The sequence below is a fragment of the Sorex araneus genome, chromosome 5, assembly GCF_027595985.1.
Source record: "Sorex araneus isolate mSorAra2 chromosome 5, mSorAra2.pri, whole genome shotgun sequence".
NCBI classification, from domain to species: domain Eukaryota; kingdom Metazoa; phylum Chordata; class Mammalia; order Eulipotyphla; family Soricidae; genus Sorex; species Sorex araneus.
In genome coordinates, this window is record NC_073306.1 from 209689266 (window position 1) to 209707170 (window position 17905).

The 17905-nt window shown below is 55.5% G+C and overlaps 2 protein-coding genes across 2 annotated transcripts in view; both read left to right on the forward strand.

The window, feature by feature from the left end:
* The window catches only part of HERC6 (HECT and RLD domain containing E3 ubiquitin protein ligase family member 6), a 51101-nt gene extending 50223 nt beyond the window's left edge, over positions 1-878 (forward strand). The window contains exon 24 of the mRNA XM_055140028.1: positions 661-878. Within this exon, the coding sequence (XP_054996003.1) occupies positions 661-878 (218 nt within the window). The remainder of the gene's footprint in view (positions 1-660) is intronic.
* Positions 879-4348: 3470 nt separating this feature from the next.
* HERC5 (HECT and RLD domain containing E3 ubiquitin protein ligase 5) overlaps positions 4349-17905 on the forward strand; it is a 37128-nt gene continuing 23571 nt past the window's right edge. Inside the window, exons 1-9 of the mRNA XM_055139491.1 lie at positions 4349-4595; positions 6913-7033; positions 7606-7682; positions 10495-10716; positions 11027-11118; positions 11328-11458; positions 13721-13866; positions 15898-15974; positions 16771-16874. Of these exons, the coding sequence (XP_054995466.1) occupies positions 4349-4595; positions 6913-7033; positions 7606-7682; positions 10495-10716; positions 11027-11118; positions 11328-11458; positions 13721-13866; positions 15898-15974; positions 16771-16874 (1217 nt within the window). The remainder of the gene's footprint in view (positions 4596-6912; positions 7034-7605; positions 7683-10494; positions 10717-11026; positions 11119-11327; positions 11459-13720; positions 13867-15897; positions 15975-16770; positions 16875-17905) is intronic.

Below are 17905 nucleotides of genomic sequence, written 5' to 3' on the forward strand. Positions count from 1 at the left end.
CTCTTCCGGAACCTTTGCCTCACTTATGCTCCTACCTCAAGTTTTTTCCTGAGGGTTCCCATGTGCTTCCCTCAGTCGGAAACTCTCGCAGCCCCCCAGAGCCCACCAGAGGTGACGCCTGCGTGACCGCTCAGCCCAAGCTCTCTCCCTCGCCCTCAGCCTCAGACCCGGGCTTGATGCATCTTCTGGCTCAGCCGGGGGGACCAGCCTGCTGGGGCCTTTTCACGGGATCCCTCCGTCCCCCTTCCCACCTCCGACCAGGCCAGGAACTGGCTGTGGAGAAACACCAGCCGCCATCACCTTCCTCTGCCCCAGCAGGGTCCAGGGTAGCTCTGGTGTGAAGGGCACGACGCAAACACCTGCAGAAGGACATCACTAGTTCCTTTCCTTTGCAAGTTCCCCACTTCTGTGAACTAGTGTGTTGTTGTTGTTGTTGTTGGGGACACACAAGGACGTGCTCAGGGCCTACGCCAGCTGGGCGCCTTGGGGATTGTGGAGTGCCAGGGATGAACCCAGGTGTCCCACACATGTAGCATGCAATCCAGGCCACTGAGCGCGCGCTCTCTCTATCCCTCTCTCTCTCTGTCTCTCTCTGTCTCTGTCTGTCTCTCTCTCTCAAATATCTTAACCATATCTTAACCAAAGCTTGTTCCTTTCTAGTTTTTCTTACAGGAAATGATAGGTTACGAGAAAGAGGCATGAGGAATACTAGAATCCATTTCCGCTTTCCTCAGCTTTCCTGTGAGAGCGACAACATGAGATCGCTGATCTGTTACCATATTCTGGATCTGCCAAAATACTCTACGAAGGAGAGAATGAAGGAAGCGCTTCGAGTCGCCATCAACAACAACACAGGCTTTGATCCTGCCGTGATATGACCGCTACCTCGGACACCTCAGCACGGCCTCCCGCCCGGGGTTCTTCTTTCTTCCTTAGATTGTGTGTATAAAGACTTGCTGTATTTTAATTAATTTATTGATAATTCTTGGAATAAACGATAAAGCGATGCATCAAGGATAATGTGTATGGGTGTGTGTGGGGGGTGGAATTCAGGTGACAGAACATGTGTCTGGCACTTGCAAGGATTTTTGCCTTGGCACTGCGTGCCCGCACACCCCTGGAGTACCCTGGAGGTCCTCTGAGCACTGCTGGGCAGGTGGGGGGGTGGGCCCCCAATCAGCCAAACCAAGGCAAAGTGAACTGAACATGAAAGGGGAAATCATTTTTTAAAAAGTTAATTTAATTTAATTAATTTAAATAGTGAGTGATCGTGAGGTACTATTACAGACTTACAAACTTTCGTGTTTGCGTTTCAGTCATACAATGATCGAGCACCCATCCCTCCACCAGTGCCCACCCTCCAACACCAATGTTCCCAGGATCCCTCCCCCCACCCTCACCCCCACCCCATCTCTGTGGCAGGGCATTCCAAAAGGGGAAATCTTGCCAGTGGAAACGTGTCGGGACCTTGAGAGTGTGCTGCTAAGTGAGTAGCTTGGGCTGAGAAAGATGAACACTGTATTTCATGCATGTGGAATCCGAAGAAAAGACAAATGAACCTGGATACAAGACAGATGGTGTAAGAGAAGGAAGAGGAGTAAGGGCTGAGAGAAGCAGCCAGAGGGGGTTAATTGTGAGGGATAAAATCGAGACTTTGGTTGTTGGGTGATCGTGATACCATGTACTGAGATGGGGAATGATAAAGTGGAACCTGGAACCTCTAGAATCTCATGAACCCATGCTACCTCAATCGAAGTTTTTTTTTTTTCTTTCTTTTTGCCTTTTGGCAATGCACAGGGGTTACTCCTAGCTCTGCAGTCAGGAATTACTCCTGGCAATGCTCGGGGGACCCTATGGGATGCTGGGAATCAAACCTGGGCTAGTCGCGTGCAAGGCAAACACCCTACCTACTGTGCTATTGCTCCAGCCCTCTCTGACTTTATTTTTCACTGTATCACTGTCATCCCATTGCTCATTGACTTGCTAGAGCGGCACCAGTAACGTCTCCATTGTGAGGCTTGTTGTTACTGTTTTTGGCATATCACCACATAGTCCTCCAGGCCCTGCCAGAAGGAATTCCTGAGCGCAATCGCCCTGAGCAACATGTGTGGACCATATTAAGTATTATTAAGAATTAGTAACTACTAGTAAATACTAGGACTGGAGCAATAGTGCAGCTGGTAGGGCGTTCACCTCACACGGCCGACCTGGGTTTGATTCCTCTACCCCTCTCAGAGAGCCCGGCAAGCTACTGAGAGTATCGAGCCCACACAGCAGTCTGGCAAGCTACCGTGGCATATTCAATATGCCAAAAACAGTAAAAATAAGTTTCACAATGAGAGACGTTACTGGTGCCCACTCAAACAAATCGATGAGCAACGGGATGACAGTGACAGATGTTCCCCTTACTTTTTGGGGGGGCTCCCAAGCAGAGCTCAGAAGATCTGGGGACCCCACCAGTGAAATTCTGCCAACTAAACTGGTAGTTCAGTGCAAGGGTGTGAGGACAGGTGGCTGACCCGGGTTCATTGCCTGGAAGCCCGTATGGTTCCTTGAGCCCCACCAGGAGTGACCCCTGAGAGCAGAGCCAGGAGTAAGCCTTGAGCACTGCCGGGGGTGGCCCCAAACAGAACAAAACAGATTAATATTTATAAATTATATTTTAATATGTGCACAAGTCATAAATTGAAATAAAGACAATTTGCAATGATCACACACACAAAAGAAAAAATGCTTAAGGATAAATTTGACAGAATATAATGATAACACTGGAAAATATTGATAAAGGCATAAGACAAAGGCATCTTTACTAAAGATATACTCGTGGATACAAAGTCAGATTCTTCCCAGATTCGTTGAATTCAGTATTGTATCAAAGTCCCTGTAGCCTTCAAATTATAAAGTGATCCTAAACTGCGTCTGGAAATGAGAAGGAACCGCTGAAGGAAGGGGAAGAAACCGGGGCGGCGCTGGGCTTGCCCGGTGGGTGGCTGAGGGTCCACCCCCAGCACTGCAGGGTGTGGCCTCAAAACAAACCAAGCAAACCAGACACAGTGAAAACTTCTGCAAGGAAGTGCAGGGTTTCTGACAAAGGAACAAAAGCAATTCTTTTGAGTAAGACATTCGCAGGCAGAGAGAGAAAAATAAAATAAAAAGGGAAAAAGAGCTGCAGCTCCCACCAGAAAGGATTCACTTGAAGTGTAAGAAAGATCAGAAAGGCTGAAACTCTCTGGGGGGTGAGGGGCAAGGAAAGGTCTACCAAAGGCGTGAACCGCGTGGCCGGAGCGACCAGCGCTGGGGGGGGAGCCCCCCACCGGGGAAAAGGGGCAGTGCAGGGCCAGCCCCAGGCCCCGCGAACCACGCGGCACCCCAAGCCCTCGCGTTTGCCGAAGGACGGCGCCGACGGCCCGGTGCAGCGGCCAGCAGCGCCGGAGTGACCGCACGGTGGTCCCGGGGCAGCCCCGCACTGCAGCCGCACTGCCCGACACAAGGCCACGGAGGCCCGGGTCTGCGGGGGCGCCATGGGCAGCACCAGGCCGAGCCCCACGGACCCACAGACCCGCGCTTCGGCAGCACCCAAGGCAGCGCCCGCGTGCAGCCCGCGTGCAGCCCCGCCCTCTGAGCAGCCCCGCCCCCAGCCGGGCCCCGCCCCTGCAGGAGACAGCTCCGCCCCCTCCAGGAGACAGCCCCGCCTCCATCCCGGCCCCGCACTCTCTAAGAGACAGCTCCACCCTTCCCAGAGATAGCCCACTCCTCCAAGAGACAGCCCCGCCCCCTGTAGGAGACAGCCCCGAACCCTCCATAAAACAGCCCCGCCTCCAGCCCGGCCCCGCCCCTTCTAAAGACGGCTTCACCCTTTCCAGGGATAGCCCCACCCCTCCAAGAGACAGCCCCGCCCCCAGACCGGCCACGCCCCTCCAGGAGACAGCCCCGCCTCCAGACCGGCCACGCCCCCTCTAAAGACAGCTCCACCCTTCCCAGAGATAGCCCCACCCCTCCAAGAGACTGCCCCGCCTCCAGACAGGCCACGCCCTCTCCAAAGTCAGCTCCACCCTTCTCACGGATAGCCCCACCCCCTCCAAGAGACAGCCCCGCCTCCATACCGGCCCCGCCCCCTCTGAGGGAGCCCCGCCCCTCCAAGAGACAGCCCCGCCTCCAGCCGGCCCCGCCCCCAGAGGCAGCGCGCGTGCCGCAGGCCAGCGGGTGCGAGAGAGGCGGCCGCTCCTCGACGCCGCCGCCGCGCGGCCTCGGGTCCGGCTCCCCCGCGCCCTCGCGCTCGCCTCGGCCCTTGGCCGCCCGTGGGAGCGCGCAGGCGAGCGCCGCGAAGGCCCGGCAGGCGGCGGGCGCGATGGAGCGGCGGCGCGGGGCGCGGGGCGGCGCGCGCGCGGGGCCGAGGCCGGCGTCCCGGGCCGCCGAGGCGGCGGGCTCGCAGCTCTGGCTCTTCCCCGACGCCGCCGGCCTGCGCGGCGCGCTGCCCCGCAGGGCCGAGGCCACGCGGCAGCTGAGCTGGGCGCGGGAGCGCCTGGTGCTCGTGCAGCGCGGCGGCGCGGGCGTCGAGGTCCTCCCGCTGGCGGCGGCCGACGGCAGGAAGCCCAGTGAGTCGGGGCGGGGGCGGGCTCCCGCGGGACCCCCGCCGGCTTCCCCCGGGCCCCCCCCCGCCGGCTTCCCCCGGGCCCCCCCCCCGCCGGCTTCCCCCGGGCCCCCCCCCGCCGGCTTCCCCCGGGCCCCCCGGCGGCCCCCCGCCCGCTTCCCCCGGGCCCCCCCCCCCGCCGGCTTCCCCCGGGCCCCCCCCGCCGTCTTCCCCCGGCCCCCCCCCGCCGTCTTCCCCCGGCCCCCCCCCGCCGTCTTCTTCCCCCGGGGGCCCCCCCACCGTCTTCTCCCGCGGGACCCCCGACATCTTCCCCCGCGACCCCCACCTTTCCGCCATCTTCCCCCGCAAACCCCCCCTCCGCAATCCCGCCATTTTCCCACAAGACCCATGACCTCCCGCCATCTTGCCCCGTGACCCTAGGCCTTGCCGCCATCTTCCCCCACGACTTTCCACCTTCCCGCCATCTTGCCCCGTGACCCACGACCTCCCGCCATCTATCCCGCGGCTCTAGGCCTTGCCGCCATCTTCCCCCACGACTTTCCACCTTCCCGCCATCTTCCCCCGTGACCCACGACCTCCCGCCATCTTGCCCCGTGACCCACGACCTCCCGCCATCTATCCCGCGGCTCTAGGCCTTGCCGCCATCTTGCCCCGTGACCTCGGCCGTCCCCGCCGCTGCCGGTCAGTGCCGAGGTCCTTCCCGACCCCGGCGCGTCGTGGGTCACCGCTGGGTGCGGGGGCCCCGGGGCGCCCTGCAGGGCTCGGGCCTGGCCGGACGGGCGGACGGGCCGACGGACACACCCCCGGGCCGAGAGCGGGGCCGCTCCCGCAGTGCTCCCTGGTGGTGCTCCCGGCTCGGGCCAGAGACTCGCTCTCCGCCTGCCGTCGTGCTGGGCCCCTCCCCCTCCCGTGCCGGGGTCGCAGGTCGGGGCATCTGCCCGCGCCCAGTGCTCTGGAGCCCGCGCGGAGGGAGGGAGGGAGGGAGGAGGCCGGACGGGCGCTCCCCGCTTCCCTCCGGGCCTGGCCCCTCTCGCAGCCTGGTTAAATGCCGTCAGCAGCGCGGGTGAGGGTCTCCCGCAGGGGCTGCCGCTGCCGGGACAGGCGGTCCGGGGTGCCTCCTCTCCGCCATCCACAGCATCAGTCATTCTGTCCGGGCGCAGCAGGGGATGCAGTGAGCTTACGGAATTGCTCTCCGGGGGCCACCCCGGTCTCAGACTGCAGTGCTCAGGCCAGGCCAGTCTTCCCTGCCCCTAGCAGGGCCCGAGTCTCGTCGTTGCTTCTGGATCATGACGGCGTTTGTCCGTGACGAAGCTCTTAACTTACAGCCATAAGCATTAGGCGCTTTGGCCAGGCCCGTCTCCGTGCCAGGGTAGCACAGAACTCACCGCTTGCCCTGGGTCCATCCCGTCCCTCGTCGGGACCCTGCCTTCGGGGTGCTAGGAAGTAAGGGCAGCTGAGGCCTAAGTCGAGAAAGCAGATGCCCGGGAGGGAATAATATTCGGGGCCAGTTAAGTCCCAAGTTACCAAAGCATAACATTGTCTCCTTGTGTCCGTGCAAAAGGGCCACTGCTCTGAAGGAGACTATTCAGAGGCACAAGGAGAGGAGAAAGGCGGCATCGACTCACAGGACGAGCTCAGCGTCTAGCAGCTCTGGCCTTACAGATCAGCAGGGCAGGTCAGGGGAAAGCGGATTAGCTGGTTGGGGAAGAGAGCGTAGACGTGGTCTCAGATGGACAAAGGGACGGGAGTGACTCGGGAGCACCTTGGTGGGTGTGACTGGGGTCAGCCTAAGCCCCGGTACAAACCGGGAGGACAGAGCAATGTCACCCTGCATCCCAGTCCTTAGAGAGCACTTGGAGCACACTGGGCCCTGGGCAGCACCCTGGGGAAGGAGCGCTCGGGAATCGCCCCTGCAGTGCTCGGCCCGCAGGGGTGCGGCGGTGGGACCCGGGTTGGCTGCCCGCCTGCCGCTGCTCTGGCCCCTGCTGCTGCTGGTGTGTTAGAAGCAGTGTTCCTCCTGCGCGGCACGGGCTCGCTACAGACGTGGGTCTGTGTCCCAGGGTCGGGCTTTCCTGCTCACGCCCCCCCCCCCCAATCCTGGCCGCCTCGAGTGTTGGTCCCCAGCTTGGAGATCTGGAAGGGTGCTGAGCCGATGCGTCAGAGGTGCTGTTTGCCCGCGAACAAGGCACGGGCATACGCGTCCCAACCTGGAGGGGAGCCGGTCTCCCGCCTCCTCGCCCGCCGCTGCTGCTGGCTGAGGCTCTCCCGGGCATTCCCCGTGCCGGGCGGTGAGGTGACCGCTGGTTTGCTTTGCTCCGCAGAGTGCATCAAGTTGGGGAGGAAGACGAAGATCCACTCGGTGGCCCAGGGGGCGGAGTCGCTGCTGGCTCTGTCCTCCGACGGGAAGCCCTTCGAGTACGGCTTCCGCGCCGAGCAGGCCAGGTGGGCGAGCTGGCGCTGGGGTCTGCCCTTCCGGCCAGCGGGGCAGAGTTCCCATTTGAAAGCACAACTGCATTTATATCGTTATTCCTTGGTTTTTGTAACGACTTTCAGGCATCCTGAAGTCTCACCAGTAACTTCCAGGCCCACTTTACTGGACGATAAGTGGGGCAGTGGTTGTTTATGAGCCTTTGCCATTTAAAGAAAGTAATTAGAGTCTACCCAGGTTGAGACTTTGACATTCATTTAATGCTACCCTGGAAGTTTGGCTTAAAAAGTTGTTAATTAGGAAAAAATACTATCATGGAATTTTCTCCAGCAGATCAAATGACTTAAGACTTAACTTTCATCTTAACATTCTTGCATCATAGAATTTGTTTGAAAGTGTTAGGATCATCTCATTACAGCTTACTACAATTATTATGCACATTTTCCCTTTAAAATACAAATTAGAATAATTTTAGATATACTGACTGTTGAAGTACGTTAATATTTTCTTAAGCTTCAATTGTAACTAAATGTGGTAAATCTAACCTCAGTTATGTTGAATGACTGAAAATGTTTTCTTTCGTCAGGTTTCAGTGTATTTTACAAGATAAAATTATAATTCAGATCACGTGTGGAGATTATCATTCCCTTGCACTCTCAAAAGGTATTTTTTTATTATTTTGTAGAGAAAATAAATATGTAGATGTGGAACTAGTAGAATACACGTGTGTATGTATTTGTATCTGGGACAGAAGTACGGCGTTTCTAATGATATGGTTCAGAGCACTATATTTTATTTTTATTTTTGGGGCCACATCGAGCAGTGCTGAGCTCTCATTCCTGGCTCTGTGCTCAGAGATCACTCTTGGGGGGCTGTGAGGTCGCCGGGGACTGAACCCAGGGCAGCTCCGTGTCAGGCAAGCACCTGCCCCTGGGTTGGGGCTGAGACCCCGGAGGACTGCGTACACCTGTCCGAGAGAGCACTTGAGTGCGTGTGTGTATTTCAGGTTTTCAGGATTCCCATTCCGAAAGCCTGTCCTGCCAGGTGACAGCACTGTTTTGGAGCAAGCCCCCTGTTTACGGGACACTGGGCTGGCGAGGCCTGGGCTGGCCTGCTGTCCCTGGAGCACGGTCCTGGGGGTCTGAGCGCGGGAGTGTCGGGTGAGTGTGGGCGCTGCCACACTGCCCGGGGGTGCGCCTCTGGCCTTTCGGAGGCCTCCCCGCCTGGTTCCTGAGGGGGGTGGTCTCTGGCTGGGCGGGGCTTCTTCCCAGTCCTTCCTTCTTATTTTTCAAATACGCAGGAGTGGCAGTTTCCTGAGTGCTCAGATCAGCCCCGTGGGGTGGGCCCAGCCCTCCCTCCTTTCCCCAAGCCTTCGTCCCTTTCTCAGTGCTCTCCCCTCTTCCTGGGCACGGACTGGGTCTTCCCCAGGTCCCTTTGGTGACTGATTTCATCTGTGTTTTCACATTGTCTTAAACTCAGGAATGTTCAGGGTATTCAGCCCTTCATTGTCTCCTCAGTCCCACAGTGGTAGGAGAGGAGAGCGATGAACACAGGTTCCTTTCTGCAAAAACCTTGACCGTAAGGAATAATAGAAATGGTGAGGGGTGAGAGGGAGATCTGGAGTTAAAAAGATTTAAATGTTGGTTGTATAGACAGGCTTGTATAGTTGTATAGACAGAACGAGTAAAGAGAGGCTGCTAAAATCTCAGGGCTGGGACAAACGGAGACCTTGCTGGTGCCCGCTCGAGCAGATTGATGATCAGAGGGATGGCAGTGACAGTGACAGGCTTATAAACAGATGGATGCTGAGGCTTAAGTGAGTAAAATGTAAACCGTCTGGTGTTTGAAAGGGCCACATGGACATGTGAGAGGGTGACGTTGTGTTGCGAACAGTCGGTCTGATCCTTGGACTTCACCCACTCACGGGCAGGTGTATCTCTGTGTATGTGCCGTGTGTACATGACGTTGAAATGTGGCACCAAGTGTCTCTAGGAGCTCGGGGTCTGCTGATGTGGGGGGGAGTTGGGGGGAGGAATAGGTCAGGTTTGTCTTGCTGGCAGATAGCGATTAGGGAGACTGACAGTTGGGGAGGTTTCTGGAGAGTGGGACTGTGCGAGGCTCCTGGCCGCTGGTGTCGGAGGGAGAGGTGCCGCCCGCCTGTTCTGCGTGCTCGCTGCCAGGGTGCTCGGGGTCTGGGCATTCCTCGGGGGTTTCTTGTGGACTCCATTAGGTTTTGTCTGTTCCCTTCGGTAACATCAGAACTTACCTTGAAAAAATCAGTTTGTGCCATGGGCCTCTTGCCTGGCATGTGGTCGGAAGGACCACACCCTGGTTCAAGTCCCAGCATTTCACATGGCCCTGTGACAAGTGCTGGGGAGCCCCTGCATGGGGGGGTGCCCCCCAACAAGCACCAGCCTGGTTCATCCAATTGCTAAGAAGACATGGGTATTGTGGAGATCTTCTGTGCTACAGTAGTGATGTGTGTGTAGTTGGAGTTGTTCATTGCAGACTTTGAGGTGGGCAGGTGGAAGAAAACAATTATTTTAGATAACTTCCCAGGTGTAGAATGTTTCTGAAAGTGACTGAGATAGTACAGGGTTAGGTGCTCGCCTGCTCAGGCCCTGGCCCCACACACGTCCCGCCAGCCCCCTTGGCGCTGCCCTGAGCCCGTGGGCACTCTGGGTGTGGCTCTGGAGGCAGCGCCGGCCAGGTCGGTCAGATCACCCTTGGGCCCTGGCACTGAACTGCAGCCCTGCTGCCCGGGAACCCCTGGCAGCCGCCCCAGGCCTCTGGGCGCCACCTGGAGGAGCCCCAGGAAAAGGGAGTTCCTGGGTTTGGATGGAATAGTGTGTCTTGTCTCCATTGCTGTGAGAACAGTGGTGTGGACCGGGTGATTCAAAACCACTGAAACCTGGCAGCTTTCACTCCGAGTGCTGCGATTCCTGGTGGGGAGCCCGTCTGTGTTCGGAGGGTGGGGTGGGGGCGTTGGAGCACATGGGCCGTCTCGGGCTACTCCCGGCTCTGTGCTCAGGGGGCCGTGCGGTGCTGGGCGGCAGACCTGGTCCTCCTTCCTGCAGAGCTGCCCGCGCTCCAGCCTGCGCGCTCTCTGTCCCCGGTTCCACTCTGTCATCGTGCGCGTGTGAGTCCACGTCCTCACCCACGGGGCCCCACCCTTGCCGCCGAGAGCCCGTCCTCCTAGCGCAGAGGCGGGGAGGGACTCTGCAGCCTCTGGCAGGAGCAGCCACCTCCTTGCCGAGGGCCAGGGCTGCTTCATTGGGATTTGGGGGCAGCCCCTGTTCCACGCATGGCCCACTGCTTGCAGTAGGGACTAGAGCTGTGTCACTGCCACAGAGAGTTCTCTTTCCCTCCGAGTCTCGCGGGACCGGAGCCTGTTGGAAAGCAGGTGGTTGTGTTGCTCTGCTTGGTGCCCGTCGTGCTGCCTGGTGTTTCTCACTCATGTTCTCTCCGTGTCAAGGTGGTGAGCTTTTTGCATGGGGCCAGAATGTGCACGGCCAGCTCGGAGTGGGAAGAACCTTTGCCTCGAGCCCCACGCCACAGGTGGTGGAACACCTCTCAGGAGTCCCCCTGGCACAGATTTCTGCAGGAGAAGCGCACAGCATGGTCTTGTCCATGTCAGGAAATGTTTACTCGTGGGGAAGAAACAATTTTGGACAACTAGGCCTGGGCCACACTGACAGTATGGAAACTTGCCTTTCAGTTCCTATTAAACTCATCGGTGCTTATTTGGGACATCAAACAGACCTTTAACCTTAAAGATATCCCTGTCAACGTTTTTTCCAGTCCTTATAGTTTTATTTCTGCTGCTTTTCCTGGTGATCTTTCCTTCTTAGAACACTATTGGTTTAAGAGGTTCTTGGTTTGCTGTCCCTTTCCGGGAGAAAGTACCCTCCCCCCAAGTCTCCCTTCTTTAAGTGAACATACCGAATCCGCAGTTACGCCCCCAGTGACCGCTGACTGATCACCTCAGCCTTCTTTCTCCCGCGCAGATCAAGGCTCTCCTTCTCGAGTCGGATCCCTGGACAGCCACACGGTGGAGTTTCTGGCCTGTGGTGGCTCTCACGCTGCTCTGCTCACTAAGGTGCGTGTGTCCCCCCCTCGGCCTGGGCTCCCGGGGAGCGGGGGTGTCTCAGACTGAGCCCCAGGGACCCCCAGGAGCCTGTGATTTCCTCTCCCTCCTGATGACTGGGGCTGGCCTTGACAGTGGGCGGCCTGTCATTGCTCACGCTGGCTTTGTGTCTGGATGTTCAGGTTGCACTGCTGGAGAGTCTGATAGGAATCTTTCCTTAGGATGGGCTGTTGTTTACCTTTGGTGCTGGAAAATTTGGACAGCTTGGTCACTGTTCAACACAGAATGAACTGAGACCCCGTTTGGTGACTGAACTCGTTGGCAATAGAGTGACTCAGGTCGCGTGTGGAAGGTAAGCCCTGAGGCGGCACTGAACCCATCAGACCGCAGGAACCAGGCGACTCCCTGCCGTCGGTCCCTTTGGTCGGTCAGTAAGGATCCTGAGGGTGGCCGTTGTTGGGCAGCTCCTGTAGACCTTGGGCCCCCCGGCCGGTTCGGAGAGCAGTGCGGCTCGGACCCAGTTGTGGGGGCACGAGCTCCAGGTCCAGGCCAGCTGAGCTTCGAACACAAAGGACAGTCATCGCTTTGTTACCTTGGTGGTTGTTCAACACACTTTGGCCATTAAGGAAAATGTCGTTGTTGGGGGAGAAGTGAAGTGAGTCCCACAGTGTCATCTTCCATCCGCAGGGGTGGGCATCCCCCTCCTCAGTTCTTTCAGATCGTTTCTGCGGTGGTCACAGTAAAGCCAAGTCAGCTTTTTCCCTTCACAACACAAGCCGTTCTGGTTGAATTTGAATATTGGTTTAGTTTGTAAATTTACCAAAACCTTTAGTGTAAAAAATTAGCGGTGTATACTTTTTATTTGATTTTGGGACACACCCATGGGTGCTCAGGGTTTAGGCGCAGTTAGGGATCACTCCTGTGGGGCTCCTGAGGACCACGTGGGGTGCTGGGAATCAAATCTGGGTGGGCCACGTGCAAGGCAGGCACCCTGCTCTGTACTGTATCTCCAGCCTGGCGCCTGGTCTGTGGACATTCTCCTAAGGATAAGATACGTAACTGGATATTAAGTAGAACAGATTATGACATGAAGTGGTTGTCAGCATTCAGTATCACTCTTGTCACTGTTCACCACAGAAACGATACTGTCACATTGGATTCCTGGGGGGACTGGGTGCCGGAGATCCAGCCTAAGGTCTTGTCCGTGTGGAGATACTGAATCACCGAGCTCCATCCCAGCCCCCCACTGGCATTCTTGTGACACCCCTTCCTCTGAGTAGCATGTGTTACAGGTAGAGAAAGCCAGGTACAAAGATGTCTTCATGCAAACCAGAACGGCACCCTTCACACCGGGGAGTTCACTGGGAAGACACAGACCTCCCTGAATACTGTGCTCGCAGCCACTTTGATTTCGAGGAGAGATACTAGAGTCATTTGAAGGGGAGGGGCTAGAAAGGGCAGAATCTAGGGAGCCCTCTGCACCCCCAGGAGCTGCTTGTGCCCACGTGGTATTCCCTCTCCCCAGCTCAACAAGATGAGGGGACATATGGAGGATAGCCAACAAGGAGAACTCCTAAATTTAGATTAAATTAGAACTCCTAAAATTAGAGTTAAAATTAATAAGGTTAATTAATTAAATGTTATGGAGCTTTCATTGCTTTGGTAGTTCCCGCTCCATTAAATTATCATTGTTTTGACAAGGGGGATCAAATCACTGCCATATGGTTGGATTAGGGACTGGGGGTGTAGCGCAGCCAGCCGTAAAGCCTGTGGGAGGGCTTGGGGGGCACAGACACAGACCCCAGGCCCCGCCACGGGGCCGCACAGACCCTGGGATTTCCTCCTCGGGGCTGCAGACACAGCTCAGGGGGACACAGTTGACTATGTGAAGCACACGCACATGCACACACACACACACACACACCCGTCTGGACACACACACACACACACACACACACACACACACACACACACACACACACACACACACACACACACACACACACACACACACACACACACACACACACACACACACACACACACACACCCCCCCGTCTGGATAAACCGTTGGGTGTTACCTGAGGCTTACCAGGAATGACACACACTCCTGTCACTAGAGGGAAATCTAAGGGCTTAGCGGTTACCTTCGAGGAACTGAGGACAAAAGCCAGACTCTGTTTGAGCAAATCAGCCTTATGGATACCTCTGTGTAGCGGGAGTGACCCGCCAGGCATTAGTCAGAAGGGCCGTGCGATACGGTCTTAGGTAGTAGAGGAAAAGCTCCAAGAGCCTGAATCATTCATTCTCCCAGGATGGGGTGAGGCGAGGTGCAGAAACCGTCCGAGAGGCAGAAGCAGTGCCGAGTCTGGAAGGGTGTCTCGGAGGGCGAGGGGGTAGGGCGTGGGCTGCTCGCCCTGAGAGGGCGACCACTGGCTGCAGTCGGGGTCTCTGAGACATCTGCCGTCCCCCGAGGGGAGCTGTTCCTCGTGCCTGGGTGCCTGCTGTGCTCAGGGGGGCTGGCCCGTGCCGCTCACTGTCACCTGACTTGGGCAGGCCGCGTGTCGCTGCTTCTCTCTGCTCGGTTCCGCTTACCCCTGTGCTTCATTCACAGGCAGCACACACTCGCCTACGTTCCTGGCTTGGGCAAAGTCTTCTCTTTCGGGGCCGGGAGAGAAGGGCAGCTGGGAAGTGGCGGCACACGGAACCAGCTGAGACCACGTCCCATGAGAGCGCCCACCAATGAGGAGCTCCGGTTCGGTGCGTGCTGGTCAGCGTGAGACCGTTGCCAAGACACTGACTCTCCCAGATGTGTGACGGAAGAAAGCCTGACTTTCTAGACACCTTCTCTGAGCCTAGCTTTACTTCTTCTTATCTTGCAATAAGTGTAAAATACTCCATCTGCAGTGTGTCACATCACAGTAACCATTTTTACTCTTTCAGTTTAAGAGTACTGTGAACTGGGGCAGAAGCGATAGCACATCGGGGAGGGCGTTTGCCTTGCATGCGGCCGACCCGGGTTCGATTCCCAGTATCCCATATGGTCCCCTGAGCACCGCCAGGGGTAATTCCTGAGTGCAGAGCCAGGAGGAACCCCTGTGCATTGCCAGGTGTGACCCAAAAAGCAAAAAATTAAAAAAATGTTAAAAAGTAATGTGAACTTTAAAATGATAGACCATCAAACCAGACTGGATTCAGGGACACACGCAGATGTAATATCTCTTTGCTAGAGGCCTACTTAATTTAATTCCCGGGTAGTTTTCTTACATTTGCAGCCTCTGATCGTAACTGAACAATCGGCTCAGTTGCTTACGAGTCCTGAGTGGGTGCAGATTGATGTGTAATCGTGCAGGCCTCCGGGAGCACTGGGCAGCTGCAGGCCAGGTGCTCGCACTGTGCGTAGCATCGCGTGCTTAACGTCGGGCCCGGCAGCGCTTCTGGGCGAGACAGACTCAAGCCCAGGATTTTCTTTCTTTCTTTCTTTCTTTCTTTCTTTCTTTCTTTCTTTCTTTCTTTCTTTCTTTCTTTCTTTCTTTCTTTCTTTCTTTCTTTCTTTCTTTCTCTCTCTCTCTCTCTCTCTCTCTCTCTCTCTCCTTCCTTCCTTCCTTCCTTCCTTCCTTCCTTCCTTCCTTCCTTCCTTCCTTCCTTCCTTCCTTCCTTCCTTCCTCCCTTCCTTCCTTCCTTTCGTTTTTGGGTTACACCAGCGATGCTTGGGGGTTACTCCTGGCTCTGCGCTCAGGAATTACTCCTGGCGGTGCTCAAGGCACTGTATGGGATGTGGGGGTCAAACTCGGGTCGGCCATGTACAGGGCAGGCGCCCTCCCCGCCGTGCTGCTGGTCTGCACCATCGTTTCCATTGTCTTGTAAGATGTGCAGACGTGCAGGGAAAGGCTGACCAGGGCCAGTCAGTGCCGTGGGCCCTGGTACCTGGGCTTGCTGGCTGCTGAGAACCTGCCTCCCCATGAGTCGCCACTGGTCTGTCTGTACAGCTGAGGTAGAGCACCGTGTCTCACCCTGTGTCCTGGCCTTGTTTCCTGCCTGTGGGCCCCTTGAGTCCTGCCATGGCCCCGCTTACATGGTTTTCACCTGTGCTCTCAGACTTGGACTGTCCTGGGGTCCCACAGGAGACCACCTGGACCCTCGTTGGAACACAGGGCCAGAATTGTCTCCGTTGTTCTGGGAGTGTGACCACTAGGAGTGTGCCCCAGCAGCTCGTGTATTTGATTTCTTATCACCGCTCATGGACTTTTCATTCTTTACAACCGAGTCATTGCTAGGGAACCTTGAGTTACTGAATAGATTGTTTAGTTAAGGGGAAAAATTAAGCCAGGGAATAATAAACCAATTGTTTACATTTTAAGTATCAGCATTTATATTAGACAGGTCACATGTTACCATGGAACACATGCATATGGGGCCAGAGAGAAAGTGCAGAGGTAGGGCTGTTGCCCTGCATGCAGCCCTCCCAGACTCCATCCCTGGCATCCCATATGCCCCCCCAGCCTGCCAGGCGGGTTGTGAGTGCAGGACCAGCAGTGGCCCCTGACACCACGAGGGGTGGTCCAAAGACCAAGAAAGAGAACGGGGAGGGAGGGGCAGATAGACCTGTGTGTGTCAGCTAAACTTCACCCTGAAATAGATTTGTGTTTCTGCTTCATGGTGGGGGGCTGTGCTTGGCTTTGTTAGGAAGCTAGGGGGGTCACGTTGGTGAAGTATGTGAAGTACTTACCACCGCATGATGAGGTGCATGCTTAGGCCTGTTGACTTTCACTTTTCCTGTATTTCATTCAGAAAGCCGCATCTCTGGAAAGAAGTTAATAATGATTGCTGGAGGGAATCAAAGCATTTTGCTCTGGATGAAAAAAGAGGTAAATAGATTTTCTACATAACGTGTTTTAAGGGAAACAAAGGATCCCAAGAATCCAGATTTGGTGAGTTCCCAAATTACCAGAATACTAGGTTACTTTTGTTGAGTAGCTGGGCAGTCTTGGTACTTCATTGTTTCTACTAGATAAGTAGATTTGGGACTGGCAAGATGGTACAGCGGGTAGGGCGCTTGCCTTGCACTCAGTGTCCCGTGTTTGATCTGCAGCATCTCACATGGTCGACCATCCCTGAGCATCAGCAGGAGTGATTCCTGAGCACAGAGCCAGGAGTAGCCCCTGAGCATCACTGGGTGTGGCTCAAACCCTACCCTATCTCCCAGAACATCAGATTTGTCCCTGGTGAATATTATTCCCTTAGATGCTTACCTTTGGGGACCTCCTTGCCAGGGGCATTGGGTCAGGGTTCTAGTGTGCCAAGAAGTTGACATTCTAAATGCCTGTTGGGACAGTACTGGAAAGGGCCAAGGTTCATGGTGTGAGGTTCCTCTTCCTCCCACCCCAGGGCAGGTGCCTCTCACTCCCCACACTTCTGGGGCCTCGCAGGCTGTCGTGTTGCTGAACGTGGTCAGAAGTGCTGAGTTCTCTTACACCCCGGGTGTGTTGGGATGGAGGTTGGCTAAGATAGGGGATATTGAATACAAAATTGGAAGCCAGGTAGAACATGATAATTTCGTGGTAGACTCATTTTATGATTTCCCAGTGTCCAGACTCCGCAGTGATGCCCTGTACCCTTAGAATGTGCCTAAAAATTGAATGTGTCTGTTCATTTTGTTTGCAGAATTCCTATGTGAATCTGTGGAGGAGAATACCAACACTGAATAAGGGGACGATAAAGAGATGGATTGCTGGTGTGGGGACCAAGCAGTGGCAGAACACAAAAAGGTACACCTCACCTTCCTGTGTATAGCGCTCTTAACCCCCCCGACTGACAGAGCCACTCGTACTCTGGAGATGACCTGCTCGCGAGGAGTCTGCTGATGGAACTCTCTTCTTAAAGCATCCTTGAGCAATAAGCAGGAGAACTGGAACAGGCATTCCCGGGGGTAGCGCAGTGTAGGGCACTTGCCCTGCTTATGTGAGCCTGTGGGTTTCATCCCCAGCATTCGCTAGAAGAGAAAAAAAGGAAAAGAATGAAAATACTTACATAGACAGGCCTCAAAGGTGTGAGGTTCAGCATTGCACGCAAAAATAGGAAAAGGAGAGAGAAGGGGAAAAAATACTTTCATGGCAACTCTAGACTTGTATCTTACCAGTTCTGGTTATGGTGGTCTAGCCTAAGGGACATGAAAGCGAAGCGTCACGCCTGCCTGTATGCTCCGTGCAGACCACTGTTGGCACTGCCAGGCCTCTCCAGGCCCTTGCTGTGTGGGGGCGCGTGGTGACTGGGTAGAAAGTACAGTCTCCAAGTCCCTCCCTGGTTGGCCTTGAAAGCACTTGTTTGTGTGGCTTGTGGTCACAGCTGGGCAGCCTGGGTGACCTGACTCTGAGCTGTCAAATTGCCGTCTACCGTGGTCATACTCGACGAAACATTTTCTTTCAGTGTGTTTCTAAATTATATTTAGAGCTGTGACTTAATTAAAAATATTTTTTAATTCTTAAAAGTAGTTGCATAAAATACATAATTTTCAAAGTATGAGTTATCAAGAATTATATAATTCTAAGATAGGACTGAACTTTCTACCCTCACCTTTATTTGATTTCTGGTACATTCTTGTAACAACTTATGGCTTGGAAAGTTAGGTGGGAGGGAAATATTTGTCTAAGAAAATAATTTGTCTGGGGGCCAGATGGATAGTGCAGTGGCTCGGGCTCATGCCTTGTATAAGGCCCATCAGGTCAACCCAGGTTCCGTCCCCTCCGCCGATGCAGTCCCATGGCCTCGTCAGGAATGGTCTCAGAGCACCGTGGGGTGT